The sequence below is a fragment of the Lampetra fluviatilis genome, chromosome 5, assembly GCF_964198595.1.
Source record: "Lampetra fluviatilis chromosome 5, kcLamFluv1.1, whole genome shotgun sequence".
Taxonomy (NCBI): Eukaryota; Metazoa; Chordata; class Hyperoartia; order Petromyzontiformes; family Petromyzontidae; genus Lampetra; species Lampetra fluviatilis.
This window is the reverse complement of record NC_136279.1, coordinates 14,621,872-14,649,157: the sequence shown is the minus strand read 5'-3', so window position 1 is coordinate 14,649,157 and position 27,286 is coordinate 14,621,872. Positions and strand designations below refer to the sequence as shown.

At 43.2% G+C, this 27,286-nt stretch overlaps 2 protein-coding genes across 4 annotated transcripts; one reads left to right on the top strand and one right to left on the bottom strand.

The window, feature by feature from the left end:
• Positions 1 to 88: 88 nt before the first annotated feature.
• On the bottom strand, positions 89 to 13,697 carry MFSD8 (major facilitator superfamily domain containing 8). 3 transcript variants are annotated; one of them, XM_078856882.1, is made up of 13 exons: positions 13,611 to 13,697; positions 11,508 to 11,601; positions 10,732 to 10,775; positions 9,852 to 10,092; positions 9,477 to 9,590; positions 8,952 to 9,096; positions 7,868 to 7,908; positions 6,867 to 6,954; positions 6,558 to 6,692; positions 5,345 to 5,448; positions 3,253 to 3,439; positions 2,544 to 2,649; positions 89 to 1,090 (listed from the first exon to the last, which is right to left on the bottom strand). In XM_078856882.1, exons 2-13 carry the CDS (start codon positions 11,551 to 11,553, stop codon positions 803 to 805), a joined length of 1,539 nt encoding a protein of 512 aa, XP_078713008.1. In that variant the 5' UTR covers positions 11,554 to 11,601; positions 13,611 to 13,697; the 3' UTR covers positions 89 to 802. The 3 variants fall into 3 exon arrangements, with proteins under 3 accessions (XP_078713008.1, XP_078713007.1, XP_078713009.1); XM_078856881.1 differs by having other exon boundaries at positions 11,504 to 11,601; positions 13,611 to 13,691; XM_078856883.1 differs by having other exon boundaries at positions 89 to 608; positions 11,504 to 11,601; positions 13,611 to 13,691.
• Positions 13,698 to 14,432: 735 nt separating this feature from the next.
• On the top strand, positions 14,433 to 26,460 carry ZCCHC10 (zinc finger CCHC-type containing 10). Its single transcript, XM_078856880.1, has 4 exons — positions 14,433 to 14,684; positions 16,940 to 17,116; positions 19,713 to 19,766; positions 21,373 to 26,460. The coding sequence occupies exons 1-4, from the start codon at positions 14,644 to 14,646 to the stop codon at positions 21,659 to 21,661; spliced, it is 561 nt and encodes a 186-aa protein (XP_078713006.1). The 5' UTR covers positions 14,433 to 14,643; the 3' UTR covers positions 21,662 to 26,460.
• The last annotated feature ends 826 nt before the right edge of the window (positions 26,461 to 27,286 follow it).

The window sequence follows — 27,286 nt, the reverse complement described above, 5'->3', positions numbered from 1 at the left end:
CTTAAACAAAGTTGTCGGGTGATGTTGGTCTGGAGAACCAATAGACTAAGAAATATTTTATTGACAGACAGAACGGAGTCATGTTGAAATTTGCTTTTAATTGAACAACTCATTTTGTCCCATGGACAAAAAATGCAAAACTGTACACAAACCTACCGTTTTTGCACTACACAATTGCAACATTTACAGAACCGTTTATTTTATATTTATCATCACAAATTTGTACATTGCATTTTTACTCACCTTTATAAACAATTGAAAAATATATATTATTTAAATAGAAATGTAAATATCACAAATGAAATTAATATGTACACGTACCAAATTAATTCGCAATATTTTGATTGAAATGGTCAAATAAACTGCAGTGTCTATTTCTTCATCGTCTGTGCCAGTCTTTGAGAGGGAAGCGGTTTTGTGTTAAAAGAGTGATTGGTCAGAAGACCTCAATGGATGGCTATTGTTTACAGTCTAAGGGTTGACGTTTTTGTTCAGCCAGAGGATTTCTGGCTGTAATCAGAATAGATAGGTTTGTAAATAAGGATGCTACACACTCACTCTTGTAGATATGCACGTAAGCTGTTTCCTGCTGCCCAACATGTTTGAACCTTAATGAGAACGAAAAAAACATTTCGGTGATATGTTACAGTGACATCAACAGAGTGCAATAGTGATGTTCCTGACATATTTTTTTCAAATCTGTTAACTCATTGGCAAAGTTTAAAACTGATCTCAGTGTGAGAAAATGCCTACTTCTCTGGGACTGGGTTGCATCTTATACTAGGGCTGAGGCAGCTGATGTTTAATCTAAAAGAGGCAGCCTTTGATCACAGTCAGAAGGGTCAGCCATTATTGAGGATTCTGGAGAGTGGCTGAGTGGCTCGTTGTGCTCCGGGCTCATGACCGCTGGCGTCAACGGCCGGAGGTGGGGGTACGTGGCGAGGAGGAGGCCCAGCGCCGCTGCCACAACAGCCGCCACAGAGCCGAAGGCAATGCGGGGCCCAGCTCTCACGTAGGCTTGGGCCACGAACATGGGGCCGAGCACACGTGCCAAACTCCCGCTTGCGGTCAGCCAGCCCATGAATACACCCTGCATGCTCACCAAGTACACATGCACACACAAATGTATAGAATTGGAGGTGGTGGAATTATGGTTGTTAATTTTGGTTTAGTGTCACCAGTGTAGAAAACGATGTAAACATCTATTATCAGTTTGCCACACATTTAACATTTTCTCAAGCAAAGTCCACCACCACAGATACAATATTTCAGTTTCATTCTTCAATAAATATCACTTGCATCGAAATCCTCAGGACAAAAAAAGAAGTGACAGCTCACCGATGTTATAACTCACAAAACATTTGCATTCCTTATGCAAGCAGATATGTATGGAAGCACAGACATGATATCGGATATGTACACATCAATTATATATGCATGCTCTCAATGTTTAAATAACTCATTGTAAGCTGGGTTTACCGAGGAGAGAATTTATCAAGGTCCAAATGCCATTTACTACTGCTGTTGTACACTCAGAGCAAAAGCTGCTTTTCTCCGCTAAGTGGCATTGATGTTGACACGGCGGTTGTGCCAGGCTAGGTGCATGTTGAGGCCACGTGGAGTGTGGAAGGCTTGCCAGGAGGTCGTGGGCCAGACCCAGGTGCCATGGGTTGACTTAGATGATAGGCAGATGCACTACTTGCACCCCTGTGTCAATATGCTGCATCTTAGCTGCCAGATTATCCGCTCGTTGTGAGCATCAATCCTCTGCCCTTGGTGGAGGGCGACTGCCTCCAACTGCCCAGTAGCGTCCTTCACGAGCCTCCTCCACAGAGGCCGATCGTGACACCCCTGGTACCAATCTTAGACAAGTCCACATCTTCCTGTACTGCATCAGTCCATCTCTTCTCCAGCCTGTGCTGTGCCCGTTTAGCCCCCTCTATCCGGCCAAACAAGCTGCTTGGGCATGTGGTGGCTGGGCATGTGAGCTACATGACCCAGGTAACGTAGCCGTGCCTGCCAGAGGAACTAACTATTCGGAATGTTTCAGGATCTTTCAAGGATATGTGAGCTCCTCACACAATCCAGCCTGGTTAAACCCAGGATAGATCATAAGCAGGACAGGATGAATATTTCAAACCAGCGCAGATGTTCCATTCGTGGCCCACGTTTCACAAGCATAGAGAGTAGGGATGGCATGACTGTGGCCGGGAAAACCCAAATCTTTGTGTGGAGCAAGAAACCAGATAGTTTGTGACGAAAATATGCTGCTCGGATGATTCCAAGTGAGACCTCTGCTATCAAACTGGAGTTGGTCATAACCACACTACCCAGGGATGGACATTTTTCCACTCCACAACTGCCCCATTACTCATACATAAAGACACACATACATGTGTACACTCGTATAGCCTTAACAAACTGTTGGGGCAAGTGCTGTTAGCAAGCGCCTCTGAAGGCCGGCACGGCACACGAGGGGGTTGGTGGCCAGCACTATGCTCAACCGCATGTACATTCACACAAATGCACACACACTCCCGCACCTGTGGTCTGTCTCCTAGAATCTTAGAGTAGAGCGAGTAGGTGGTGAGGGTGCACAATGGGTACCCGGCCCCAATCAGCACAAGGCCGCAGATGAACTGAGCCAATCTGAATAGGATACATGGGGAACAGTGACATTGGGCTAGACATATTGAACAATAAGGACTCACGCAAAGGATGGGAGACACAATATGCACATGGAACAAATATCGTGAATACACAGGACACAATACACTGTCCATGGGTTTTCACTTAGCGTTTTCTTTTTCTAAATGTGCTGTTTCTTTAAAAATGTATACCTTCAAAAGATATCTGACTCTAGACTATGAGATATATACATCCTAATGTTTAAAAAAATACATATACAACACATTGAATGATAATATATTTTTACATGTCCGAATGTATTATTTTACCTGCTACCGATTGTAAACCTAGGACATTTTAACGTTCTGTTCTGGAGTACACAGGAAAGGGAATATATGAGGAACACAGGATCCGTGAAACAAACGACGAAAAGAACAAAGTGACCATATTCAACAGTTTTAAGTCTGTCTAGATGTAACTTGTGTTAAGATAGGCCCTTAAAGGATGTTAAACAAAAGCCCACAACATCGATTCCAGGGTAGTTCCCCAATGTCAGGACACTAGCCTCAGCTGCCTGTAGGACTGCCAACAAAAATCGTAACACCTGGCCCGATTGGCCGTCACCTGATGACGGGGACGTGCAGGCACCAGGGCTGGGAGATGAAGGGACAGCCCTGACCACTTCCATCATCTGATTTCAACATCTGAACGAACTGCCCAAGAGCAGGGCCGCCTTCGCTTGGGGCGATAGTGGATAGACCAGTCAGGGAGGCTGTTGTTGAGGAAGGTGACTCTGTGATGTTATCAATGGCTGATGGAAAGACAACAAGGAGAGATGTATGGTTTAATGCACTGAAGAGAAAACATTTGTTATATTAAGCTGAAAAAATGCTGTCATGGGTGTGTGTGTGTAAAATTATCTAATCATGGAATGAGAGACAGCAATAGAGGGTACTTACGGTTCATGAACATGTAGGGAATGGATGGGAAGGAATGGAGTGGCGAAGAAGAGACAGGGCAATAGAGAAGAGGTAAGCTTTAAGAAAGAAATGGTAGGAGGTTATGTAGGGGGACTGCTTAATGTACAGGGAAGTTTATTCCAGTGGAGGGGTGCAAGGAGGGAGAAGGACTGAACACAGAATTGGGCACAGGCAGATTGAAGAGATGGAATATTGTGAATGAAGAAGATGAGTAGAGACATGAAAGGAGATGAGAGAGGCAAGATAAGGTGGGGCAAGGCCATGAGGTGGGACAAGGTGTTAGGTATTTGAAAATACAGCGGCAGTAAACAACAAGCCAGTGAAGTGGAGGAGAGGCGCAGTGTGAGTGTTGAAGGGAAGATTGAAAATAACAGGTGCAGAAGCATTTTTCATCTGTTAGAGGGGAGTGAGAGCAGAGGCAGAAATAACAAAAATAAAATAATTACATTAGTCCACGTGGTTTAAGATCAGCAAATGAAAAATTATTTTGGCGGTAGAAATTTAAATAAGAGGATGGATTTTCCTGATGTTGAATAGATGAAAGCAGCAGATGCGAGTAGTAGCGGATATGTGGGTGGAAAAAGTAAGGGAAGAGTCAAGGTTGATGGCAGAGGAAACAGGAGTGAGAAAGAGAGGAGGGAAGATGGCTGGGATGGGAGGTGAAGAGTGAGAGACCAGATTGAAAATTATTGATGCTTTCGAAGGATTGAGAGCGAGTGAAGCACCTTCCAGGATTGGATGGCAGCCAGACAGGAGGAGATATGAGAAGAAAGGTCAGCAATAATGAGGGATATAAGAAGATTTGGGTATCGTCAGAAAATAAATGAGGAAAATAGAAAGAGATAATAGATTCAAGAGGCGAAATATAGAGGTAGAATAGTAAGGGACACAAAACCGAACTCGGCAGAACACGGACACTGAGAGGGGATGGAGGGGATATAGATTGATTGAAGAAGACTGAGGATGTGAGAGAAGAACAGTAAGACTTGAGCCAAGAGAGTGAGCGTGTTTGATTGAGGTGGGCATATAAGTTTGAGGGAGTGAATGTGTGTGAAAAAGTGTGAGAGAGGTAAAGTGTGTAAGGGGGTGTGTGTACGAGAGTGTGAATGTGTGGGACTGGGTAAGAGTGTGAGTAAGACTTGAGCTAGTATAGTGTATAAAACTCCGGATACGTTTTTGAGTCTTCTGAGTAATTTTCCCTCCAATTTTGCCACGAAGCAAGCATATTTTCAGGAGGTAAAATGCCACATTACCTTGCAATCATTTGCAATGTTGATATTGTACAATATTTAATGCTAACTTATGAGATATGCATTAACTAGAGAAGTGGAGTTTAACTGCAATGTTACAAGGGTAGAACAAAAAAAAAACGAGAATATTCTCAAAAGGAATTTTTTTTAAATGTTAAATTTCCAAAACAAAATAAAATAAATCAAGAAGTCCTCCTTTACCGCTTTGGTGTCAGTTTTTTTTCTCTCCTGCGAACTCAATGCTGTGCAGAAAAATTGCTATGCATTTTATTACGCATTCAATTTAAACATCAGGTGTAATTCATACTTAAAATTCGTAAAATACCAAAGTACGCGGCTTATCTGAGTGTGGGAATTAAGTTGAAGTGTGTGTGGTATTATCAATGACGGAAGAAAGGTTGCCAATGGCCATGAAGATATAGATGGTGACGACTGTTTATAATTGAGGGTTCAGTGGTGATGGTGATGACTCTGAGGTCCTCTCACTCTGCCAGGCAAGGGGAGGAAGTTGATGACCCCAGGGAAGCAGCACAAAATATCCGGCGAGAACGAGCACCAACCCAACCACCAGCAGCAACCGCTCGCCTAGCCTGCAACAAAAACAGCAACAACTATTCCAGCCTGCAACAACAGCAATCACTCTCCCAGCCTGCAACAACCACTATCCCAGTCAAAAACATTAACAACCATCCTCCCAGCCTGCGACAATAACACAACGTTTCACTCGAGAACACCTTCTGACACGATGTTAAGCAAAAACGTAGACTACTATTGTCATATTTGATATGGAACTCTTATTTTATATCTGGCTAGTTGGAACAAAATCCAGCATAAAACTGTCCACCTGACTGATGAACAACACACACAAATTCACTCGTCACTCATCATCTTTATGCCACCTATGCATCTCTTTGGCTACCACTACTGTCACAGTAATGACGAAAGACAATCTCTTATAATGTATCTATCACCTCGATGTGTCTGCTGGCATTAGCATGTTGGATGTTGCTCTCTCTCTTGATTCCATCTCTGATTTCTGGGACGTGTTGTACACACTTGTGTTCAATGTGGATTGGAACAATAATTTATCTTATTGCACAGCTCCGCTTTGGAACTCCTTTCAGATATCTTTCAAACCTCACATCGCCCAACTCAATTCAAAAAAGCTCACCACATGACACTTTCTAGTTTACTCTCCAGTAGTTCATATTTTTAAAGTGCCTTAATTTAGCAGTTGTGGTTAAAAAATAGAAACAACCGCTCACTCAGTTGCGAATAACCCACCAACAACATATTAAGATACATAATTTCAATACCTATGACCATCAACTGTGGTAACATAATCACACAATAAACCATATTTGGTACTGGCAAAGAAGGTCCCATGAAATAAATCGTATTAGCACCAACATAAATAATTACAACACTAACATCAGTATTGTAAATTCTTATAAATCATATCAAACTACACCATCCTTAATGCACCACCATCTCCACCATAAATCCATCACACCAAACAACTTTTATCTTCGCATAACCAATAAACCATTATCATCACATCACTATTGTCACCAATATTGTCACATCGTCGCTGTACCAACACCACCATATTCATCATCACCATCAGACTATTACCGACATCTTTGAACCACCATAACCATCAAAGCAACAGCCTGACATCACCATCATTGCCAATCACCGTGGGGTGAGGGGCTTAGCAGCCATGAAGACCCCGATGGCCTGCAGGCCCAGGCCAGCCAGGAGGAGACCATCGTAAAGCACGGCCTGACCACGGGACCATGCGAACATGTGCATGCTGAGGGGTGTAGCAATTCTGCACATACACACACACAAAACACACGTGACATCACCCACACATCAAATACACATGAAACACAGACATACACATATCAAAGACACTCACACACAAAACACACTCACATGCAACACGCAAATATATCAAATACACATACGAGACACGTAAGTGTGTGCGGGTGTGGATACGTACGTCTCAAATACCGTGAAGATGAAGAGGGTGACAAAAAATAGAATGTTGGAAGTGATCACGGCTAACAGGTTTAAGCTCATCGGCGTATCTGTAATACAAACACACATACAGATATCTCATATGCATACGCAATGTGAACATGCAAATTTACTCCTCACATATATACACTGTCTCTCATGTGCATTACTGGTCTCCGACGATACGTTTTTCTTACGAGCACTCTCTTTCTTCACTTAGAATATAAAGGATCACCTCCTATTTTTCTCAGGATACGTTCAGTTTTCTTTATCAATATGTAATTCACCCGTGTTGTTGTGGCACGAGTTGATAATTTTAATGAGACACAATTGGGAAGGCCTTCATCCAAAAGTGGATTAACCCTGCCTGATATTTACACTAACATCAGACTTAAAGATCCATTTTTAGCCTGATGGACACACATACAAAGTACAAAAATTCCCTGTATCGCCTATATTGAAAAAATGCTGTTAGTGGGTTCCATTTAGTGGGCACCATGGGGGTGGTATGGCCAAACCTCAGCTTGGCACCTTTGTCTCCGAAGTTCTGATATTTATAGATTGCACTGGATATGCTCGCTCATATAACGCTGAGCTACACAGGGACTGCCAAGGACCAGTTCAGATATCACAACCACTAAAATTAGCCATTGCCAGGAATCGAACCTTGGTGGCCAGGTTCATAGTGCAGCAAACTAACCACCATTCCCTCACACACGTACTCACATTCCCACAATGACACCAACACACAAAGACAATCACACACGGATACATGAAAGCTCTTTGTGGAGGTCTCCACAGAAAACAAAGTGACATCACATCACAGGTGCACTCACTCAACATAATAACTCTGTTTAATCTGAGGTTTGAGTCCAGATTCAAGTCCAGGATCTCAGTGGTTATGGGGCCAGTGATCCTTACATGTCAATTTTAAACCCTATGTACCAACTAGCAATCTCTACAATGAATAATTGTGACTCTCACCCGAATCAGCGGAGCTGTTGTCTGTTTTCAATTTTTGTTCCCTGGGCAAGAGAAACACGTGCACATACCAATATCAAAGATCATTCCTTCAGGCTACTGAACTGGCGAGCATATCACAGCAAAACCTCTCAAAGCCGAAGGAATTTGAGAAAGAGCCTCTCCGGTTACAGTGCATGTACTGAATACTGTAAATAATCAAATGCTGTAATACATAAATATTTTTTTATATATTTACACACAAGTAACACTTCGAGCATTTAAATAACAGCATAACAATAATAATAAATGACATATGTATCACGTAATATTTTTATTTCATGATGCAACAAAAAATAATTGCTGTTATGACTGTTTATTGCTAATCGCTTACCATCACCCAACATGGAAGACTAATGTGTGAAGTGTAAAGTTGAAGATTCATAAGGCTGAAAATTTTCTGAAGGATTGGAAGAATTTATTATTTATTTGTAAAATAATGTAAAATAATATAAATATATAAAACAACAACAAAGATTAATCAGAACACAAGCCGCCCTAGTGAACAAGTGCACTGAATTGCATACAACAGACAAGTGCATGTGTACCACACATAGCTTTAGAATTGCTAGTGCATATTCACATGCCATCTCCTGTCATGCACAGCGTAGTTCGTGTGTGAACAATGTTCTAGTCAGGGTTGTTTGGTTTGTTATTTATTGATTACAGATATCCTCTTACCCTATCCCTGATTCTAGCTTCCAAATATTTTACGGTATTAAATCAGCAAAGCACACAAGGTGTGCTTCAACTTCTCACCTCCAATTTCGACTTTCCCTCTCTTCCCTTCTCTATCTTACTTTCTCTCTGCCTCCCCTGAGCGTCCCCTTTGTCTCACTTTTCCTCCATCTCCTGTTGCTCCCTCTCATTTCACCCTCCCTCTCTTTCCAATTATCTCCCCCCTCTCTCTTCCCACTCTTCCTCCCCTCCCTCTCTTTCCTCTCTCACTCTCCTTGTGTCTCCCTTCCCATATCTTTTACCCTCATTTCTCTCTCTCTGCTCGCCTACCACTTCCTCCCCCTCTCATCGGGCTCGCCACCCCGCTAACCAGAAAGCGCAGGTGACGAGGATGGCGTTGGCGAGGGTGAGTGCGGCTCCAAGCAGCGCAGGCGCCGTATACATGTTGAGCTGCAGGGCAAGTGGGGGCCACGATACCCCCTCCTCGCCCACCCACGTCAGCACCGTCTGCAGCACTGTGCTCACATGGTGCACACAGGCAGGGGTCACAGCTTCACGAGTGTGGTATGTGGTATTCTTGCATGCCTTGTTTTGAAGATTATAAACTACTAGCTTATAACTACAAAATACAAGTTTGTAATTATCTTGAAAATTTGTCAAACATCCTGAGAATGGTTGCAATGTTTTCGCAGACCACAGCAAAGAGCAAGCGAAGGATTAAATAAAAAAACTGAATTTGTATTTAATTCCAAAAATTCAAGTGCAGTTTAAGTAAGCTGAATTTAGTAGATGAAAGTTAATCCCGTTGCAATAAAAAATGCAATGTAAATCAATAGAATCGCATGCAGTGTAATAGTTGCTTGCAATGCATTATATGATCTGCATACTTACTCACCTGGGCCGAGAATGAACCCCAGTGCCTGGCAGGCGCTAAGGTTGGCCATAACAGGTGTGCGCTCCTCCATATTGGTGGCCGCCGACGCAAATGCACGCACCACAGCCACATTACCTACAAACACACACATAAGTATACATGCAAACACATACATACATATATGCATGCAAAAAAACAGATCCCCATAAAGTCGCAAAGGTTGGGCAAATGCTCTTAGGGGAGCACCTATTAAAAATGGAACAGTGTATAAAAGGGTGCTTTTTTCAGCATACACACAACACCGGATACTGATTGAGTGTGTGGCATGCATGTGGTGTCTTGTAAAGAAAGTGTACACGTTGTGTCCTATGTGCGTTGTGTGCGTTTGTGTCGTACCAGCTCCCAGACCGAGAAAAATGCGTGCCGCCAGCACAAGGAAGCGTCCCCTCGAGTGCACGGCGTGGGCATACATGTACATGACATGACCAGCAGTGCCCAGCAGCATGGAGGTGAGAAGGGGCATGGAGCTGCCCTTGGCATTGGCCCATGCCCCCAGGGCAGGGCAGGCAAACAGCTGGGCAAGGCTGTATGATGCCAACACCCAACCCAGGAATGTGGGGCTGCTGGAGGGGTCCACCTGTAGGCGGCACAATGCCATGTTGGAGAACCAAGCTGGCATCTTTGAAGTCCTGGCATGTTGGTGAAGTGAGTTGGCAACTGAGGCCATTGGTTAAGAACCCGGGTGCTGGTCTCACCCAGCAGGCTCATTGTGGTCATGTCAAGGTGCTGAATTGGTACCCTTCATGGTGTGCGTTCAACTGTTGGGGCTGTCTTTGTCAGGAGATATGCAATTGTCATGTCAGATTACGAAGCCTGCTGCTTGGTATCTTTTACAGGGTTCATATTGACCATGTAAGGTTTGTGAATTGTTTCTTCACATGACTTGGATTTAAGACATGGGACTGGTTGTCTTTTTATCAAAGTTCATACTGGCCATGTGACCACACTGGGGCAGCACCTCTGGGAACCCAGGATTAAGACTCAAGGAAATGTTTCTCTATCTACAATGTCAAAGCATGGAGCCAGTGCAAAAGGGTTCTTCTATATCAGATGAGTTCTACATACATGAAATTATAGAACATGTCTTTATTATATGGGTCACTATGGATAGGCAGTTTCATATGAAAATACCACTGTAAACCATACAAATAATTTAACTAGTTGTAAAGATGTATTAACGCAGACCTTACATACACAACTACAACACACATCTCACCTTCTGAAGGAATGGCCATATTGAGGACATGACTATAGAAAAACCTGAAACACACGCAACATTCACAGATAATTTTTCATAATTCAGATTGACCATGACAGTGAGCATCCTGATCCCACTCCCATGCCTACATATGTATCCACAGGTATGTAAATAACTGTTCCAATATCAACTGTTCGTGAGCTTAAAATGGTCAAGGACACCACAGAGTAAAATTTGAACTCCACCTATAACTGCAATATAAATGTCTGTCATGTTTCTGCTCTGAAGGGCCATTGGTTATTATTTAGGTAAAAGGCATCGTTAGTAACACATGTGGCGAGGTCCTGAGCTTATGTTGTACGCCACTGCCAATGCAGTCCCTTTATTTTTTTTTCTTTATGTGCCTACATACGTATATGTATACAGTGGATTTTTACACGTGACAATAGATTATTTTTACATATGTATATATCAGTATGTGCCTGTTATATGTCAACAGTGGTTCCCTTAATATGTTAAAACATAACTCGAAACGCTCTAGGCTGTTCAGTGTACACTAGAAATCCAGTAAGATCAATTTAGAATAACTGAAGGTGTTAATGTAATCGCCTGTAATTAGGAAGTGGCATTTCAAATTGAAAATGTGAGATCTGGTTGAATCTGAGTTATTCATTCAACTGCCATATGAATGTGGATTTTCCACATGTGTTCGGTACCACCGATTGAAATAAGCGCCACAAAACATTTGTGCATGGAAACACTTTGACATTGCTGTGAAATCGAGTCTCACCCACACTGCTCAGGAACATGGTGAGATACATGACCCGGATTGAGCGCCATCGCCTCCTCTCCGTCTCCTCCAACAAGGCCTGGACATCATTGACGTCGCTGGTAACGCACGCATTCACACAGGTAAAGGCAGATACCTCTCAATTCGCCTAAAAGAGATAGGGGAAAGTGCTGTAAGCAAGCATTACGGCACACGAGGAGGCCATGTGGCCTCCACCATATCCAACAACCCATTTCTCCCCAGTGCCTGTGTTTTTTATTATTACACGCTTTTATTGAACTCAATCTGTCTGTTGTTGTTGTTGTCGTATCCTCAAATCTTGTAACTAAATTTTAACCCACTTCCCAAAGTGGTATCGACTGCAAACTTGGTATACTTATGTCATACTGATGACAATACCATATTCTATCATAAAAAATAAACACATTTTTTTAAAACCATCTTTTTACACGCTTTCTATGAACTCACTCTGTTGTTGTTGTCGTATCCTCAAATCTCGTAACTCAATTTTAACCCACCTCCCAATGTGGTATCGACTGCAAACTTGGTATACTTATGTGATACTGATGACAATACTATATTCTATCATAAAAAGTTTTTTAAACATTCATTTTTATATGTTATGTTTCGGCTTGGGTCTAATTGTCCACGCTCAACTCACGTTGGCTGTAAATCACCACAGCCTCCTACGTTATGGCAAGCCTCGGGGCCACTTCCTGGAGTCGTGGAGTTCTTCCATTACTAGTAGGGTACATTTAATTTCAGCGTGTTTTGAAAAAAGTATTTTTAAATATTACTTATTCACAGCTCCCATAGACCAGGTTGCTCATTTAAGGTTGAGTTAACTTCGGGGAGGCCTCAGATACGTTTGGACACCACCTGCTGCTGATATTGTCCATGGTCTGGGAATCAAAATTAATTCACTTGGTTCATAGCAACGGTGGGCTACGGGGCCGTCCATAAATGACGTCACGCGATTTTGGACGATTTTTGACCACACCCCCCCCTCGTGACACGGCATCACAAAAAGTCAGACCCCCTCAAATATGACGTCACAAAGCTCTGCCCCCCCCCAAATAAAAAATGCTTCAAATCGCTTTAAACTATTGTCATTGTAGTGCGTATTTAATGTGGCGCTGCACTCTGATGTTGTAGGAGAAAACATTTATCAAAAAGTCTATTTCATTAAGTAGAACGTGTTGTCTATATTTATTTAAAGTTGCTCATTTTGATGTGACGTCACATTTCTCAAACCCCCCCCTCCCCCTCGTCACACATCGTCACAAATGTTTGACCCCGCCCCTCCCCTAGGTGCGTGACGTCATTTGTGACGTCACATTTCTCAACCCCCCCCTCGTCACGCATCGTTACAAATGTCTGACCCCGCCCCTCCCCTAGGTGCGTGACGTCATTTATGATGTGACGTCACATTTCTCAAACCCCCCCCTTGTCACAAATGTCTGAGCCCGCCCCCCCCAGGTGCGTGACGTCATTTATGCACGGCCCCTACGTACGGTGCGAAAGAATGTCGACGTCTATTGCCCGGTGCGTGAAGCGCTGTGCCAGAGCCGCTCCGCACTGAGCGCACGCGGCTCTCGATGTACCGACACCACTTTATGGACACCAAGAGAGAAGATTGCGATGTACGGAACTGTAAGAGGTCTCTCATTATCCTGTGCCTGCCCCCCCTTCGTCTGGAACTCGCTTATCCTCTGTAATCTGTGCTCTCATGTCTATGGCGAATCACGGGTCTCTGGAGCAACAACCACTGCCCCTCGCACACAAACTCACAACCACTGGCTGTGCCTTACCCAACACTTCTAACCTCTCTCACAACAATAACCGGCCATTCGCCACTTAGTGAAGGGTGCCAGGCTAGGTGCACCTCACACACGGACCTTTGGCTCTGCCTCTCTGAACGCATGCACTGACGCCACTGCCCTCTCACGGCAGCACGTACAGACAACCGCCAACTCTCTGCTTAACGCGGAGGCTTTCGCGACCAATATCCATAATACACAGGTGGTGTTGTTTTTCTCTCTCTCACACACACAGACACGCACACAGACACGCGTGCCTCTCTCTCTCGGAGAGACTCGGCACTCACCAGTTGGCTCCGAGGAGCGGGCTCTCGTCGCCACCACCACCGCCAGACATCGCTACCCGAGTGACCTCCGACCCCACAGGATCGGCCACCACCGTGCGACCCCCACCCACTCCTCCATCCACCCACCCCTCCTCATTAAAATGCAATCTATTTATTACATTTTTGACATGCGTTTTTCTGGAGTTTTTTTTGTTATTCTGTCTCTCACTGCTCAAATAAACCTACCATTAAAATTATAGACTGATCATTTCTTTGTCAGTGGGCAAACCTACAAAATCAGCAGGGGATCAAATACTTTTTTTCCCTCACTGTACATACATGTCAATCCCATACTGTTTACCTGTATTCTTGTACAAGGAAATAGATTGTCAGGTCGTTTCAATACGGGCAACATTTTGTATATTTGTTTGTGTTTCTCCCCTTGTGATGGGACTTTTTAGGATGAACGTTGAGATTTATAAGGGACACGGGGTGACCAATAAGGTCTGAATTGGTCTGTAATAAGCTAGGCGCTGATAAGGGGTTGTGTTTGGGAAATGTTAAGTTCGTGTACATTGTTACGTCAATGGGCACTGCAAGTCTATGTTCCTTCAGCAGAGTAGAACAACTACACGAAGCATCTAAGCTCCTGAACATTATCGCTGCTATCCCAGACAAGACCAGAAAGCAGAATGGCCCACTGACTGCACATGGCCCAGTGGCTTCTCGTTGCAGGCACGTGGTGGCAGCCGCGCGTCACGTGATCGTGACTCCACCCCCCCCTGCCCCGCCCCCCGGAAGTCCGGAACATTTCACTCCACCCATGTGCAAAATATGTTCCGGGCCTCGTGAAGGAAGGCAGAAAATGAAAACAGTTAATATAATTATCCTCTACACTACGGTATCTAAACATTCGATCGTGAATATTTCTTGGCAATAATTTTTTTTTTATTACCGCGTAATTTTTTTTATAAATCGGATTGATGTAAACGTGAGCACCCGGAATAACAAGAGAGTTGTCAGGACCACTTCCGGGAGCACGCACTACAACAAGATGGCGACCCCTATGCACAGGCTTCTTGCTCGCAGGAAAGCGTAAGTCGCGACTTTAACTTTATAAACTAAAACCGCAGCGGTGTGCGCACGTCGACGCTTTACCGGCGACTGTAACGCGTCGTAGAGCTGCACGATCTTTCAGTGTTCGTTCAAGGTGCGTCCGAGTGGCGTAGTGCGTGATTTTGGTTCATCGCCACGCCAGTATTGTCAACAGTGGGAAGAGGCCAGATTTTGATTTTAAAACATTTTATTGAAGTAAAAAAAAATCGCAACTCAAATACACGCATCTCTTGATCAGTGGATTGACTGCGAGTCCTAGGATGTCCGTCCAGCGTGAGGTTCAGACTTCCCTTACTTTACATTCGCATGCGCGTAAAAGTGCCATGTTTTGAACGTACGTCGCTTAAGCGCTTCCGAATTTATGAAAACACTTACGATGGACTCTCGTGGCCGCTGTACGGACGTCACTGCTGTAGTATAATGTCCAATAACATTTGTTTTAAGTAGATCAGATGTTGGCCTGCTTAATTTCTGCTGCAAACTTTGGTCCAAAGCAAAATGTATTTTGTCTTATTACCCAAAGTTCACCACTATAGCACAATACATTTAACACAACTATGCTAAATGTATTGCTCGGTATCTACTTCTGCTTAAAGCTTGTAGTCTGGTCAGCTGTAGTTACAGCCTGTATTATGGTTGTGTTGGCTGTATGTGCAGACAATTGTCTCGTCTGCAGCAGGTGTGCTCTTGGATTTCACTAACTTTTGTTTATGGCAAAGGGGAGGTCGGGTAAATTTTTCGCATGCAAAGACATTTTCACGAAGAGTATTCCTGGCCATACACATGTAGCAAATATGAATCGTATATTAGGTTTCTCCTAGGACAACTCTACATTCAATGAGTCATGGTTTGGTGTATCGGGTATGGCACTGTGGATTGAGTCATACCTGCATGGTCGATCACAGTTCGTCAAGTTGGGTGACGAACAGTCATGGCCTATGCCGTGTGTAGTTGGCGTATCACTGGGGCCCACCCTCGGGACCTTCCTATTTTAATCATACTTTTCTCCGATTGCCGATGTCATCTCATCGCATAACATCATGTTACATTAATATGCTGATACACAATTGTGCACAACCCAGTGAAGTCAAAGTTAGATATGGAGGGTCAGACAGTTACAACAGGAAACAATACAAAAACCGATATGAGTGAAAGTCACTAAAAAGAATTAATATACAAGTACATGTGTCGTGTGTTATACGGAGGCACACACTGGAGTTGGAGGAAACACGTTTATTTAACGACCCAACAGGACTAACTACATGAACGTACACTGGTTCTACATCTAGGTGATAACTACACGGTTAACTAGACCACAACGGAGTAACTACATAACCGGGTCAGTCAGTAACACACTGCCTGACCCACGATGCCGTGCGTAACATCGAAGACCGAGGATCAAAGAGACGGAGCACGGACGGGTTCCATTCCAACAGAGAGCCAAGAAACCTCTCGGGACTGCCCCTTTATGCTCTTTAGTGTGGCCTGGCTCCGCCCTTGGCCACGCCCCCTTCTAGATCCCACTAGAAGGCTCTGTCCCATCTCACGTGTCCCTCGAGCCCCCCCTTTCGGGCCCCCTTGCTACCCTGCCCTGGTCACGTGCCCTCTCGGGTTCACACAGAGTATCACGTCCTCACTTGCTCTCTCTCCGACCCTCATCAGAACTATGCCCCCGAGGGCCCGCTTCCATGCCATATCCACTGGTGCCAGAGAGAGACTCAAGACGTACAGTTCCACTCTTGTGACAGTAGCTGGTGCTAACACCATAGTGACTCCATTCAAGTCACTACACATGAATAAGAGCATACGTTCCTGCCGTTTTTTCAACACCAAATGCAAGCTAGGGCAAAGCAGCAAAACAACAACTGTCCCCGACCATTCCTAGACAACACACTCCCTCCATACAATTGCACATTAAAATGTAAATATCGATACATGGGTAGGGATCAAAGTTACAAATCGCATTTGCAAATGTGGTTATGCAGCACTAATCTTCTGTTTCAGAATATTTTCAAAGGGATTATTTACGATGTTAAGTGGGGAAACAAGAGTGTTCCAAAACGTTGGTGCTGCAACGTCAAAGGCTTTGTCATGTATTCCAATTTTTGTTCTTTGAATAGTTAGGAACTAATCTTGTATTTTAGGCTACATCAGCTGAGTTAAAACCACATTAACATGCAGACATAATGTCAGGAGTTACACGTTAATGTGCCTGTATGTATGTGTGTGCCCAGGGATGCAGATAAAGAAACCGTGCGGTGTCAGAAGTGCCTAGAGCTGGGCCACTGGACATATGAGTGTTCGAGTACACGTGCCTACAAGCAGCGACCCACACGCACCGCTCTGCTCCAAAAGCAGCTGAAGGAGCTTACACAAAGGCCAGCTCTGCCAGTGCCACCTCCACCCAGCACGTAAGGACATTCTTACACACGCACACATTCAAACACGCATGGTACAATCACTGCTATTCGCCACGAAGTGACGGTGACATCGCCATGTTGTTTGTGCCAGGTGAGGTGCACTTTGAGGCCACATGCAAATGTCGACAGCTTTCTGGCAGCAAATTATGAGAAAGGCCTTTGTGTTTTTTATTAAGTGTTGTAGGTTACTGACAGACCCGCCACATGCACTTGCTACCGTGCCACCCTGCTCTGATTTAGCCACCCGGCGCGCTACTCATTGTTGCGAAGGTTGTTCCTCCACCATTTTCTGTTCCTCGAGAGCCGCTACCACCCAACTGCCCAGTAGTGACACTGGTAGTTCCAGTCATCACCAAGTCTACACATTTCCAGGTTCTTCTGGATTATTCTTGGAGTTCTACTGGATTAACCATGTTAGATTTTATTATGATAGTCATAATAATTGACATTAACTACAGAAGTAATTGACTAACTAAAAAACGCTGCCAGGTTGAGCTAAAGATAAATATGAACAAACAAATGAGGTACAACAAGCTGTTAGAAAATGATTATTGGAGAAACAACTGGAAAAGAAACAGACTAAATCTGGAAGTTATTGAGGTGACACGTGGTTTAAATAAAAAAACATGTGCACTTCCACATGCATACTTGCATACACGTAAGCACATATGCTCATTCACATCTAATGAAACATATGTACACGAACGCGTACATTCAAATACATACACCTATCAAGTGAAATAAATAACATTGTCTAGAGTATAATTGAATAATCACAGTAACCCATTGAAACAAGATTCTTATAATATTGTCGCATGCAACGGAATGGTTGAACACACCGGTAAACCGCACATGGGAATAGGACTTTAATTCAAGCAAGTCTTTTTTTTTTATAAAAAGCCAAAATACCAGTCATTAATATGCAACCGGTATTCTGTGCAACTTATACTGTTATGAAGAAATGGTATTAATCAGAAACCAAGCTAGGCAATGCTTTGTATACAAAATCAATCAACATAAAATAACACAATCGAAAGTAGTAAATATATATGCACGACTAAAAATGTATAAGGACTTAATACCACAAACCCAAAGTAGATTATACTTATTGGTGGATGGATTTTTAAGCACAGTCTGTTATCCTTAGTCACAGGCGATGAGCAAGTGTCTTCTCTTGCCTGTAGGAATCGTTGCATACAATGCCTCCTTCGATGCAAGGTCGATAGATGTTAACAGCATGATGCTGCAGCGAAACAGCCATATGCTAACAGTGGCGGATGGCAGCACTACACAGCGATGACAGTGATAAACTGGCAGCTGAGGAACGATGGCTCTGCCACAGAGATGACACTCACGATCGTTGATGACTGCACAGCAGCGGTGCTATCAGCGCTGAATTCTGACAGTGTAGGCACAGTCTTCTCTTGGACGTAGCCAGCACAATACTCTCATGATGAGGAGTGGGCCATTGATGACAGCAGAGTACCCTCTCCTCATCAGGTGACAGCTGGAGATATATCTTCACCGTGATGATAGTCGACAGACTTGTAGTTGTAAAGTCACTATTTAGCTCGTGTTGAATATGGCTTGTGACTTGATTTGCACAGTTCAATGCAATAGGTCAGGGGTGGCCAACTTTTAACCCCAAGAGCCAAAAAGTACCTGTGAGATCTGCAAAGAGCCAAGTGTATATATAAGTGCATATATATTGACAGTTTTCAGCACCGCACGGGAGACATTCACTATTATTTGTTACTGTGATTTTCTGTTCTACGTTATGCCCCTTCGATAGAGCTGCATGTGGTGAATTAAAAAACCACATGTAGCTCGGGAGACACCAGTTGGCCACCGCTACAGTAGATGTTCTTGCCTCTGTGGATCTTCTTGAGTCCTACTTACCTCCACTTATTCAACAACTCTTGACACGTTCACTCTTCTCCACTATTTCTCCTTTTCTGCTTCTGCACTGCCTTCTACTATGAATTAACTGACGTTTCTTTGTCTTGACAGCGTACAGTCATGCCTCGTGATGGGGCAGCCTTATAAATGGCACGAGCTATTATGCTCAGTTGACGTGGATCACACAGTGCCGTAGTCACTGTTAGTCTGCCCACAGTTCAGTGGTGGCATGCGTGGATATACTAAAATCATGAATTGACCAATGTATACATATTGTTTATTTTATTTTTCATTAAATCTTCCCCATGAGAAAGAGCTGCCTCTTTCCAACTCATGAAAACTTTCAGAGGTAGATAGTGTTTGTTTATCTTGACACAGCTGCGAACCATTCATTTCATGATCACCTAAGGGGGAGTACTTATCACTTATGAGCCCAAGTCAACTCTAAATGCTGTGTTGTGACTCATGTCATTTTGGCTCCAGTTTATGGCCTCAAGCCCTCTCAATGGAAAAGGCTTATACAGAAAAAAACGTTATGCAATCACAGCAACGAATGCATTATTATACTCAACTAATTTGTTCAATAGTATTCCCTGGTTGTTTAATAAAAATTGTCATTTCATTTATGTGCAGTGATGCTATTCGTCATAATCTCTTGTTTTTACTTTACCTGCTTTGTGAATTACAGTGTCGTGGAGGAAAAGATTAAAAAGGCAAAGTCGAAGACAAAGTCAAAGAAACGGTACAGGGGATTCACAAAAGCTATGCAGTGGCACTAACCCAGGTTCTTATATGTGGGGTTGGAATTATAGAAATTAATGTCTTTTTGCTCATAAATTTACAGTACCAAGCCAGCAACTCTTGAGCGCATGGGTTTGTGCCCTGAGGCTAGGTGTCTGTCCTTGGGGCTCATAATGGATGAATTGGAGCACTGAAATGTCATCCTTAGTGTCTGGGTTCAGTCTCTGGGCCTTGACAATGATTCCTTTGTGCTGAAGCATTGAGCCAGAATAATTTAGATGGCGTGCATGCATACCATTTTAGCCTCTTTAAAGATGATGTCTTAGAGGCTGCTGGATTTGTTCATGCCTTTTAAGTATGTTGTGAATGTGTGAGTTTTCCTGTGTAACAATATTGCAAATGGTGCTCATGATTGTGACATGATGCGGATGATGCTATTGGCACTGCCTGTGATATGATAATGATGCACTTAACGTGAACAATTAATGCTGATAATCAGTGGATTGGATTTGGGCATTCAAGTTGATGGGCATATTTTCAAAAAGGGTACACAATTTAATTTTAGAATTACAGCAAATTAGGCTGCGATAACTTGTTCATATTTTTTTTCTTAAAATATTTAACTTCGAAAATCCCTTGAGATGGAAGAGACTGCGAAATGACACTCAACGGAGGGAATGTGCCCGGAGGGCAACCATCGTGAAAAATGGGACTAATGAGACCGGATCATTTGCAGGAGCGAAACTAATTGTGGCATTGCAAGACCATGATGATGGTGATAATGAGGGGAGACCTTCATCCAGCAGTAAATTCATCATGGCTAATGATTGGATTTTTGCAATTAACATTGAAAGATAATTGTTAACGGTTCAATATGTACACAGTTGATGTGAGAATATGAGATTTGCTTGTAATTAGCTATCATTTAGAGCAGGGGTGTCAAACTCAATCAGACAGTGGGCCGGTTTGGATTCATATGCACCTCCCCGCGGGCCACAGTTGGGCCAATGAAAATTAAAAGCATAATATAGTATTAATGTACCGAACATTGGCTGGATAAAAACGATATCCAAATTCACATCAACAACCCACGTCATGTCTAAACACATTAATGAATACAATGAAATGTATAGCTACTCGCTTAGTGCTGTGGCTGCTTTCTTTGTGATGCCTGACACCTCTTCGTTTGGACCACTGTCTGGAAGTTCAGAACAAGTGACTAGGCTGTTGCAACCTTTATTAGAGGGTTTAGGTGTGCGTCGGTAAGATGCGAACACAGTTTTGATTTGTTCACGTTCATAATGGAGAACAGCTGTTCTTTGATAACATTATTGAGCTAATCAATTTATATCACACTAATAAAATATATATGTTCCCGCATGAGAAAAGAGAGTTGATTTCTTTTTTTGTGGCAAGGTGCGCAAAATCTCCTGTTTTAATATCCAGTTGAATTTTGATTGAATTTAGGTAGAAGCTTAGGTAGAAGGCAGACACTCAAGACGTGAATTGTGCTACGAACTTCAGGTTCTGATATGGTTATTTTGTTGTAACAATGCTAATTATGAATTTGGTGCCTTTGATCTTAATGTTGGACCTCGTCTTTTCAGGGCTCACAGTGTCAGCAGCAGCAGTGACAGCAGCAGCAGCGACAGCAGCAGCAGCGACAGTGACAGCAGCTCGTCGAGTGACGATGACGACACCTCATCTTCATCATCGTCATCCTCGTCATCATCTTCTTCCTTGGACTCGGATAGCGAGGACTCGTCATCAGATTCGGACTCGTCATCCTCCGATTCGTCATCCTCATCATCCTCATCGTCGGACAGCTCATCCGATGAGGGGGGAAAGGATGAGGACCCACCAGCCAAGAAACGGAGGCGCAAGAAACGGGAATGATGTGGTACACAGGACACACACGGCGCATACACGCGCAATACATGAATACATTACTCATGCAGTATAAGCAGAGCACCTACATAACGCAGAGACCATGCAGTAAACATTACACAGGGGACACATTGTACATGCATTGTACACAAAATACATTTGCATGCTACACTAAGTGTGCACATGACATGCTGTAAACACTGCACAAAGTACACACAATGTGTACGGTTCACATGGTGTGTGTTAGGCATGAAACAATTTGCGCTCACAATTCAATAAATGGTGATGATACGTTTCCATTGCATTTTGTTTTGTAACTGGTGATTGTAGCACCTCTAATGGCTGCAGGGTTTGCATACCGCTTATACAAATTAACCATTTTTATACGTACAATCTATTGAGAGCCTAATAATTCATTCTAATTGATCAATGGATTAGTCTGTACATACCTGCAATGATTGGAACATGCATTAAACACCATACAAAAGTGTACACAATCCAAAACATTCGTATTGCTCAAAGTACCCGCAGTGCAAATCTGTATGATACATCTGTAGTATACACAGGACATGCAATGCATTTGGTACATATGAAAGGACGTGACCAAGTCGAGCACCTTCTCCAGACGACCCCCTGGCCTTACCCTTCTCTGTCCTTGTTTATCCCCAACCAGTTTCACCACCCTCTGTTAATTCCCAATTACACAATTCACCCATCAACTGCCTGTACACCTGTTGCTATTATGTATGCCGGTGCATACTACCCCCAGCCCCATCAATACCCAATTGTCTTTGATCGTTCATATCTGCACGTATATTACGATCCACATAGTGTGCAGAGAGTAGATCACAGTGTAAACTGTGCATGTTAATGGTGATACAGTAATCCCTAGCTAACCGCTAGGGTTAAGTTCCTGAAAAGGCACGCGGTTGGTAAACTTAAGACCTAATGGGGAAATTAGGGTTAGGGAGGACTGAAGTCGCAAGTGAACCTATGAAATCCCGTAAAAATATTTTTTATGTTCACTAAAATGAACCAATTAACACAGCACACTTAATGGAGAGAATTACAGTGATATTTTAGACCTGTTTAATTAATACAAGTACAGTAAATAAAATTGCATTTACTTTTGATGATGATGATGGTCATGATGGGGTGATGGGAGAGAGAGGTGGATTGTTATCGGGAAGAGGAGTTCTCTGGACCCTCTTCCTCCTCCATCTCCACATTCTCAGGGTCGTCTGGCTCCGAATCCAAATGTGGCTTGTGGCTTCAGGCTTGAGCAGGCTTATCAGCTATAGGGCGTCTTTGAATGCCAATGCACGATGATTGAGGCTCTTCTGAAGGTGCTTTCTTCACCCTTTTTAAGAAAGCGTGCAGTGTAGGCTGAGTGGTCTCTTTAAAATGTCTCTTTGCACCTTTATAGGGCCGTAGAGCTTGTCTGAAGGTCAATATGTGCTCAATGAAGGGATCGATTTCCATTCCGTCATCAGCGATGTTTTAAGCCTGGAGTAGGAAATTGTTCATTTTAATGTCTGCTTCGTTTTTGTTGAGAATTCCTCTTCATCATCACTGATGCAATCAGCTCCTCGAGGTCTTGTTCGGTCAACTCCTGAGAGTGCGAGTCCAGAAGGTTAGCAACTTTACTTGACTCAATGTCGAATCCTCCCCCCAAACGTTTTGCAGATGCTACACTTTTTAAATTTTTCCTCCACCGTAGGGAAACCTGCAAAATAATGTACGACCTGAGGCCAACGTTTCCACCATGCTGCATTAAGAGTGGATTGTTTGATTTCATCCCATGATGTTTTTATGATTGTTAATGCATGAGCGATGGTGTAGCCTTTCCATGCTTCTTTCAACATGAGGCGAGGGCTCTTTTCAATGAGATCTGCAATGTGGTCGAATGTGCGGTGGGTGTAACAGCTCTTGAATATTTCGATTACACCCAGATCCATGGGTTGAAGGAGTGAAGTCGCATTGGGGGGGGAGGAAGACTTCAAGTTAGGATGAGCAAACACCAATGACTCCGGGTGACCGGGTGCATTGTCGAGAATCTGCAACACTTTGAAATTTATTTCAGGTAACGTTCAACTTCATGAACGAAGCAGTTATTAAACCAGTCCATGAAGACAGCAGCAGTCACCCATGCATTTCTGTTTGACCGCCAGAAAACACAAAGATGTTTCTTTGTTTTCCCCTTCAGGAGCATGAGGGTTAAGGGCTCGGTAGAGTAACATGGATTTCACCATGAAGTCACCTGAAACATTTTCATAAAATAGAAGCGTCAGCCGGTCCTTTGCTGCATTGAAGGCTTGTGCAGTTTTTTTGTCCTTTGCAATGAACGTGCGATCAGGCATGCCTTTCCAAAACAGGCGAATCTCGTAAGCGCTGAAAACCTGTTTAGGCAAATCATCCTTAATCAGTTTCTGCAGATCTTCAGGATACTTTGAAGCTGCGTCCTGATCTGCTGATGCTGCCTCTACTAACTTCACATTTTGTAGGCCAAAGCACTTCTTAAATTTATCAAACCAGCCATTGCTGGCTTGAAACTTTTTAGGATCTCCCTCCCGCACACTTTCAATGAGATGCTTGTGAAGTTGTTTCGCATTGTTGCAAATAACATGTGTACTAAGGTATTCATTTCTGTGTCTTGTCCTCGATCCAAATGTTTATTGCCTTTTCTATTTTTTTTTCAATGTTCGGGTCATGAGGCATGTATGACACTCAACAATTTTCGATTGCCACTCGCAACACTGGCCCTGATGGCTTACTAGTTTTTAATCATAGTACGAATCGTAGATTCGTTAACACCAAACACACCCAACAGCACTGTTACTTTTACCTATAGTAAGCTTATCAAGAACTTTTATTTTGCTATCTAAAGGCATCACATTACTTTCCCTTTGGCAACACTCGAAGCACTTCTATCACCAACACTCTTGCTCATACACTCAGGGATCATACTTGAAATGTATGCTAATGTATAAAAATTACAATTTTTGGGGGTATTAAAATGTAATTTTTTTGGGAACATTTTTTATCACTGAGTGGCACGCAATATTAGTACGTTATATTTAAGCACAACACCTTAATACACAAATCACAAACGTAACATTTTCAATAATTTTGTGAGACGGAGCGTGAATCTGACCGATCGCGGAGGTAGCAACATGGAGAAGAGGATTCGGTAGCTCCAGACCCAGAGGTGCCTCGTGTCTCGCAGGAGTCCGCGAAACGACATGGCGGATGCTACGTGGCGCGGTGCCAAATTCAGATTTGACGACTCGGCACGATTGGCGTATACTCAAACCGAGATGCTCGCTGTTGGTTAACGGGTATACCCACGTAAATCCGCGTATAGCCAAATTTCGCGGTCGGTAAATTTGTGGTTGGCAAAGGATTACTGCATACAGTGTGAATAATGTACATGTTAACCTCCATTTAGCTATGGCACACAGTGTATGGCGTGAAGGCATACCTCGCCGAATGTGAGGGTGTTACGTCCCTGAAAAATGTAGCGTTCCTGGTTCCAAAATGATCACCCTCCTTTTTGTTTAAATATTCTTTTTTTCCGCCCTTGTTATTGTGCTCAAGGATGCGGAGTCGATCTCCATTTCTTGTGTGTGTATGCTCTTTATATTTAACTTCAACACAAAACCCTCATCTTCATTACTCTTGCACTGTGGCACTGACACCCAATGCTTGCCCCTAACACTGACTCCCCAGCCTGACGGTTGCCCCTGGCACTTAATTGCCAACCTAACGCTCCCGTATAAGTCACCTGAAGGTTAATGATTCGCCATCTAGGTGTCCATATGACTGACATTCTCAATAACTGGAAGGCGAGTTCCATGCGGTAATGTGTGAACACATGCGTTGTCATTGTGCGTGAGCATGCTGTGTGTTACATAACACAAAAAACATACACGCAAAACATGGTAAATAAATCGTTCTCAGTCTTTATTCACACCTTCAAATGGATGTAGTACAATCACTGCACAACTTTTCTACACGGAAATGAGAATCTTAGCAGCGTCACACTGCGTATAGCCAAAGCATGATCCCCGTATTTTGGAAAATAGACCTCATTACGTAAAGCGTATTTAGCTGAAACATGCGTTCGATAAAGCCACGTTGAGAAAGGTTTTCCTGATAATTGTTTTTTTACCCTTTTATCTGGCAATTTTTTTTATCAATTATATTTTGCTATTGGCAAAGGAGGTTCCAATGGTGTAAAGGTTTTCCTGTTTACAAATGTACCAGTATTTGTACATTAGAACGTTGCATACACGGATTATAGCGCAAACATCATGAAATGTATAAGAATTTGCACAATACACATGATTTGCAAGGTATTCTCGATAGTGTTTATATACGCAGCATGTACACATTGCAGCGTACGCAAAACACTCCAACTTGCAGAATGGTTGTGAAGGGGCCTTTCAGTTCCAGCATGCCCTTTCTCCTTACCCACCTGCTGAGAATATTCACCTGCCTCCTCGATGTGTACAAATTTAACGTACCTTGAGCATGTGATACATGCACAACGAGCACCTAGTACACTTGCGCACATGTTACGAGTGTGTCAAATACATATTACACATGCACTCATCGCACGACGGCAATATCACCCCACGATTGGATCCTCGAAGTGGCATGGCTTTAACAGGCGGTTGATGCGAAGATGACGGTGGATCGTCTCTGCTCTTCAGGACGCGACAACGGTATCTACATGAATCTAGAGCGGTGGCTTTTGTGTTTTAGTTTGTGAAAAAAACTTGACTATCAATAAAAGTTTCATCATTTCCTATGTCTGAGGTTATTTTTTGTATATTCAACAACAGGTAAAGTACAGAACCAGGTTACACGACTGAGTGACTTAAAACCATCAATTAGCCCCTAATTACAAAATTACCACAAAAGAGCAAAGGATGGAAAGTGGTCAAATCAGAAACGAGTCCACCAAAGGAGATTACTTCTCGCCAGAAATCATTTGTGATTCCTGCGACAGTACCAACATGTTCAGGTGAATGGCTGCATCAGATTCAGCCAGTGCTTGAAAGTGGGTATGTATGTATGTGTTTCATTCCCTCAATTATAAAAGTCTGCAATTCTCAAAAGTGTGCAGTGTGAAGCTGAAATTAATCGGTGTGAGGGAAAACCAGCAATAGGCCGTGTTGCTGAATCTATCTCACTGCATTTACATGGTAATAACCATGAATGAAACGAAACCGAGACAATTGCAGAACGCGCATGCTTGATGGCCTAAAACGTGGAATGTCAGATCTCGGATCATTGTTCCAAAGCTGAACCCATCAAGTTTTTACACAGTTGAGCTGTCTGCACACTGTTGGAGTATTCATCAGAAATTGTAAAAGGGGGAGCAGAGGATTAAAAACCACAGAATAGTGCATCCAGTTTTTTACCAGTTGAGATTGCAATTCTGATTTGTAGGTACCTAAAAACATGCGAGTTTGGTATCTGAAATTTCTCCTAGAGGTTCTCAAAGCGAACCAGAATCCCTGCTTCTGACATAGGAATCCCAACTTCAATTCCTCGAGTGCACCAGTCATTTCACTGGGGTCACTTACCGATTCTCATTGAGGGGTCAGAGAGAGGCGGTCATTCTCA

Bases quoted from the DNA above. Each gene is read 5' to 3' on its own strand.
- ZCCHC10 (XM_078856880.1), top strand. From the start codon at position 14,644: ATGGCGACCCCTATGCACAGGCTTCTTGCTCGCAGGAAAGC. The intron at 17,117-19,712 runs GTAAGGACATTC...TGTGAATTACAG, and splicing joins GTGCCACCTCCACCCAGCAC to TGTCGTGGAGGAAAAGATTA. The intron at 19,767-21,372 runs GTACAGGGGATT...TCGTCTTTTCAG, and splicing joins AAGACAAAGTCAAAGAAACG to GGCTCACAGTGTCAGCAGCA.
- MFSD8 (XM_078856881.1), bottom strand. From the start codon at position 13,660: ATGTCTGGCGGTGGTGGTGGCGACGAGAGCCCGCTCCTCGGAGCCAAC. The intron at 9,591-9,851 runs GTACGACACAAA...GTGTGTTTGTAG, and splicing joins TTTTCTCGGTCTGGGAGCTG to GTAATGTGGCTGTGGTGCGT. The intron at 7,909-8,951 runs GTTAGCGGGGTG...TCTCTTGCCCAG, and splicing joins CTCGTCACCTGCGCTTTCTG to GGAACAAAAATTGAAAACAG.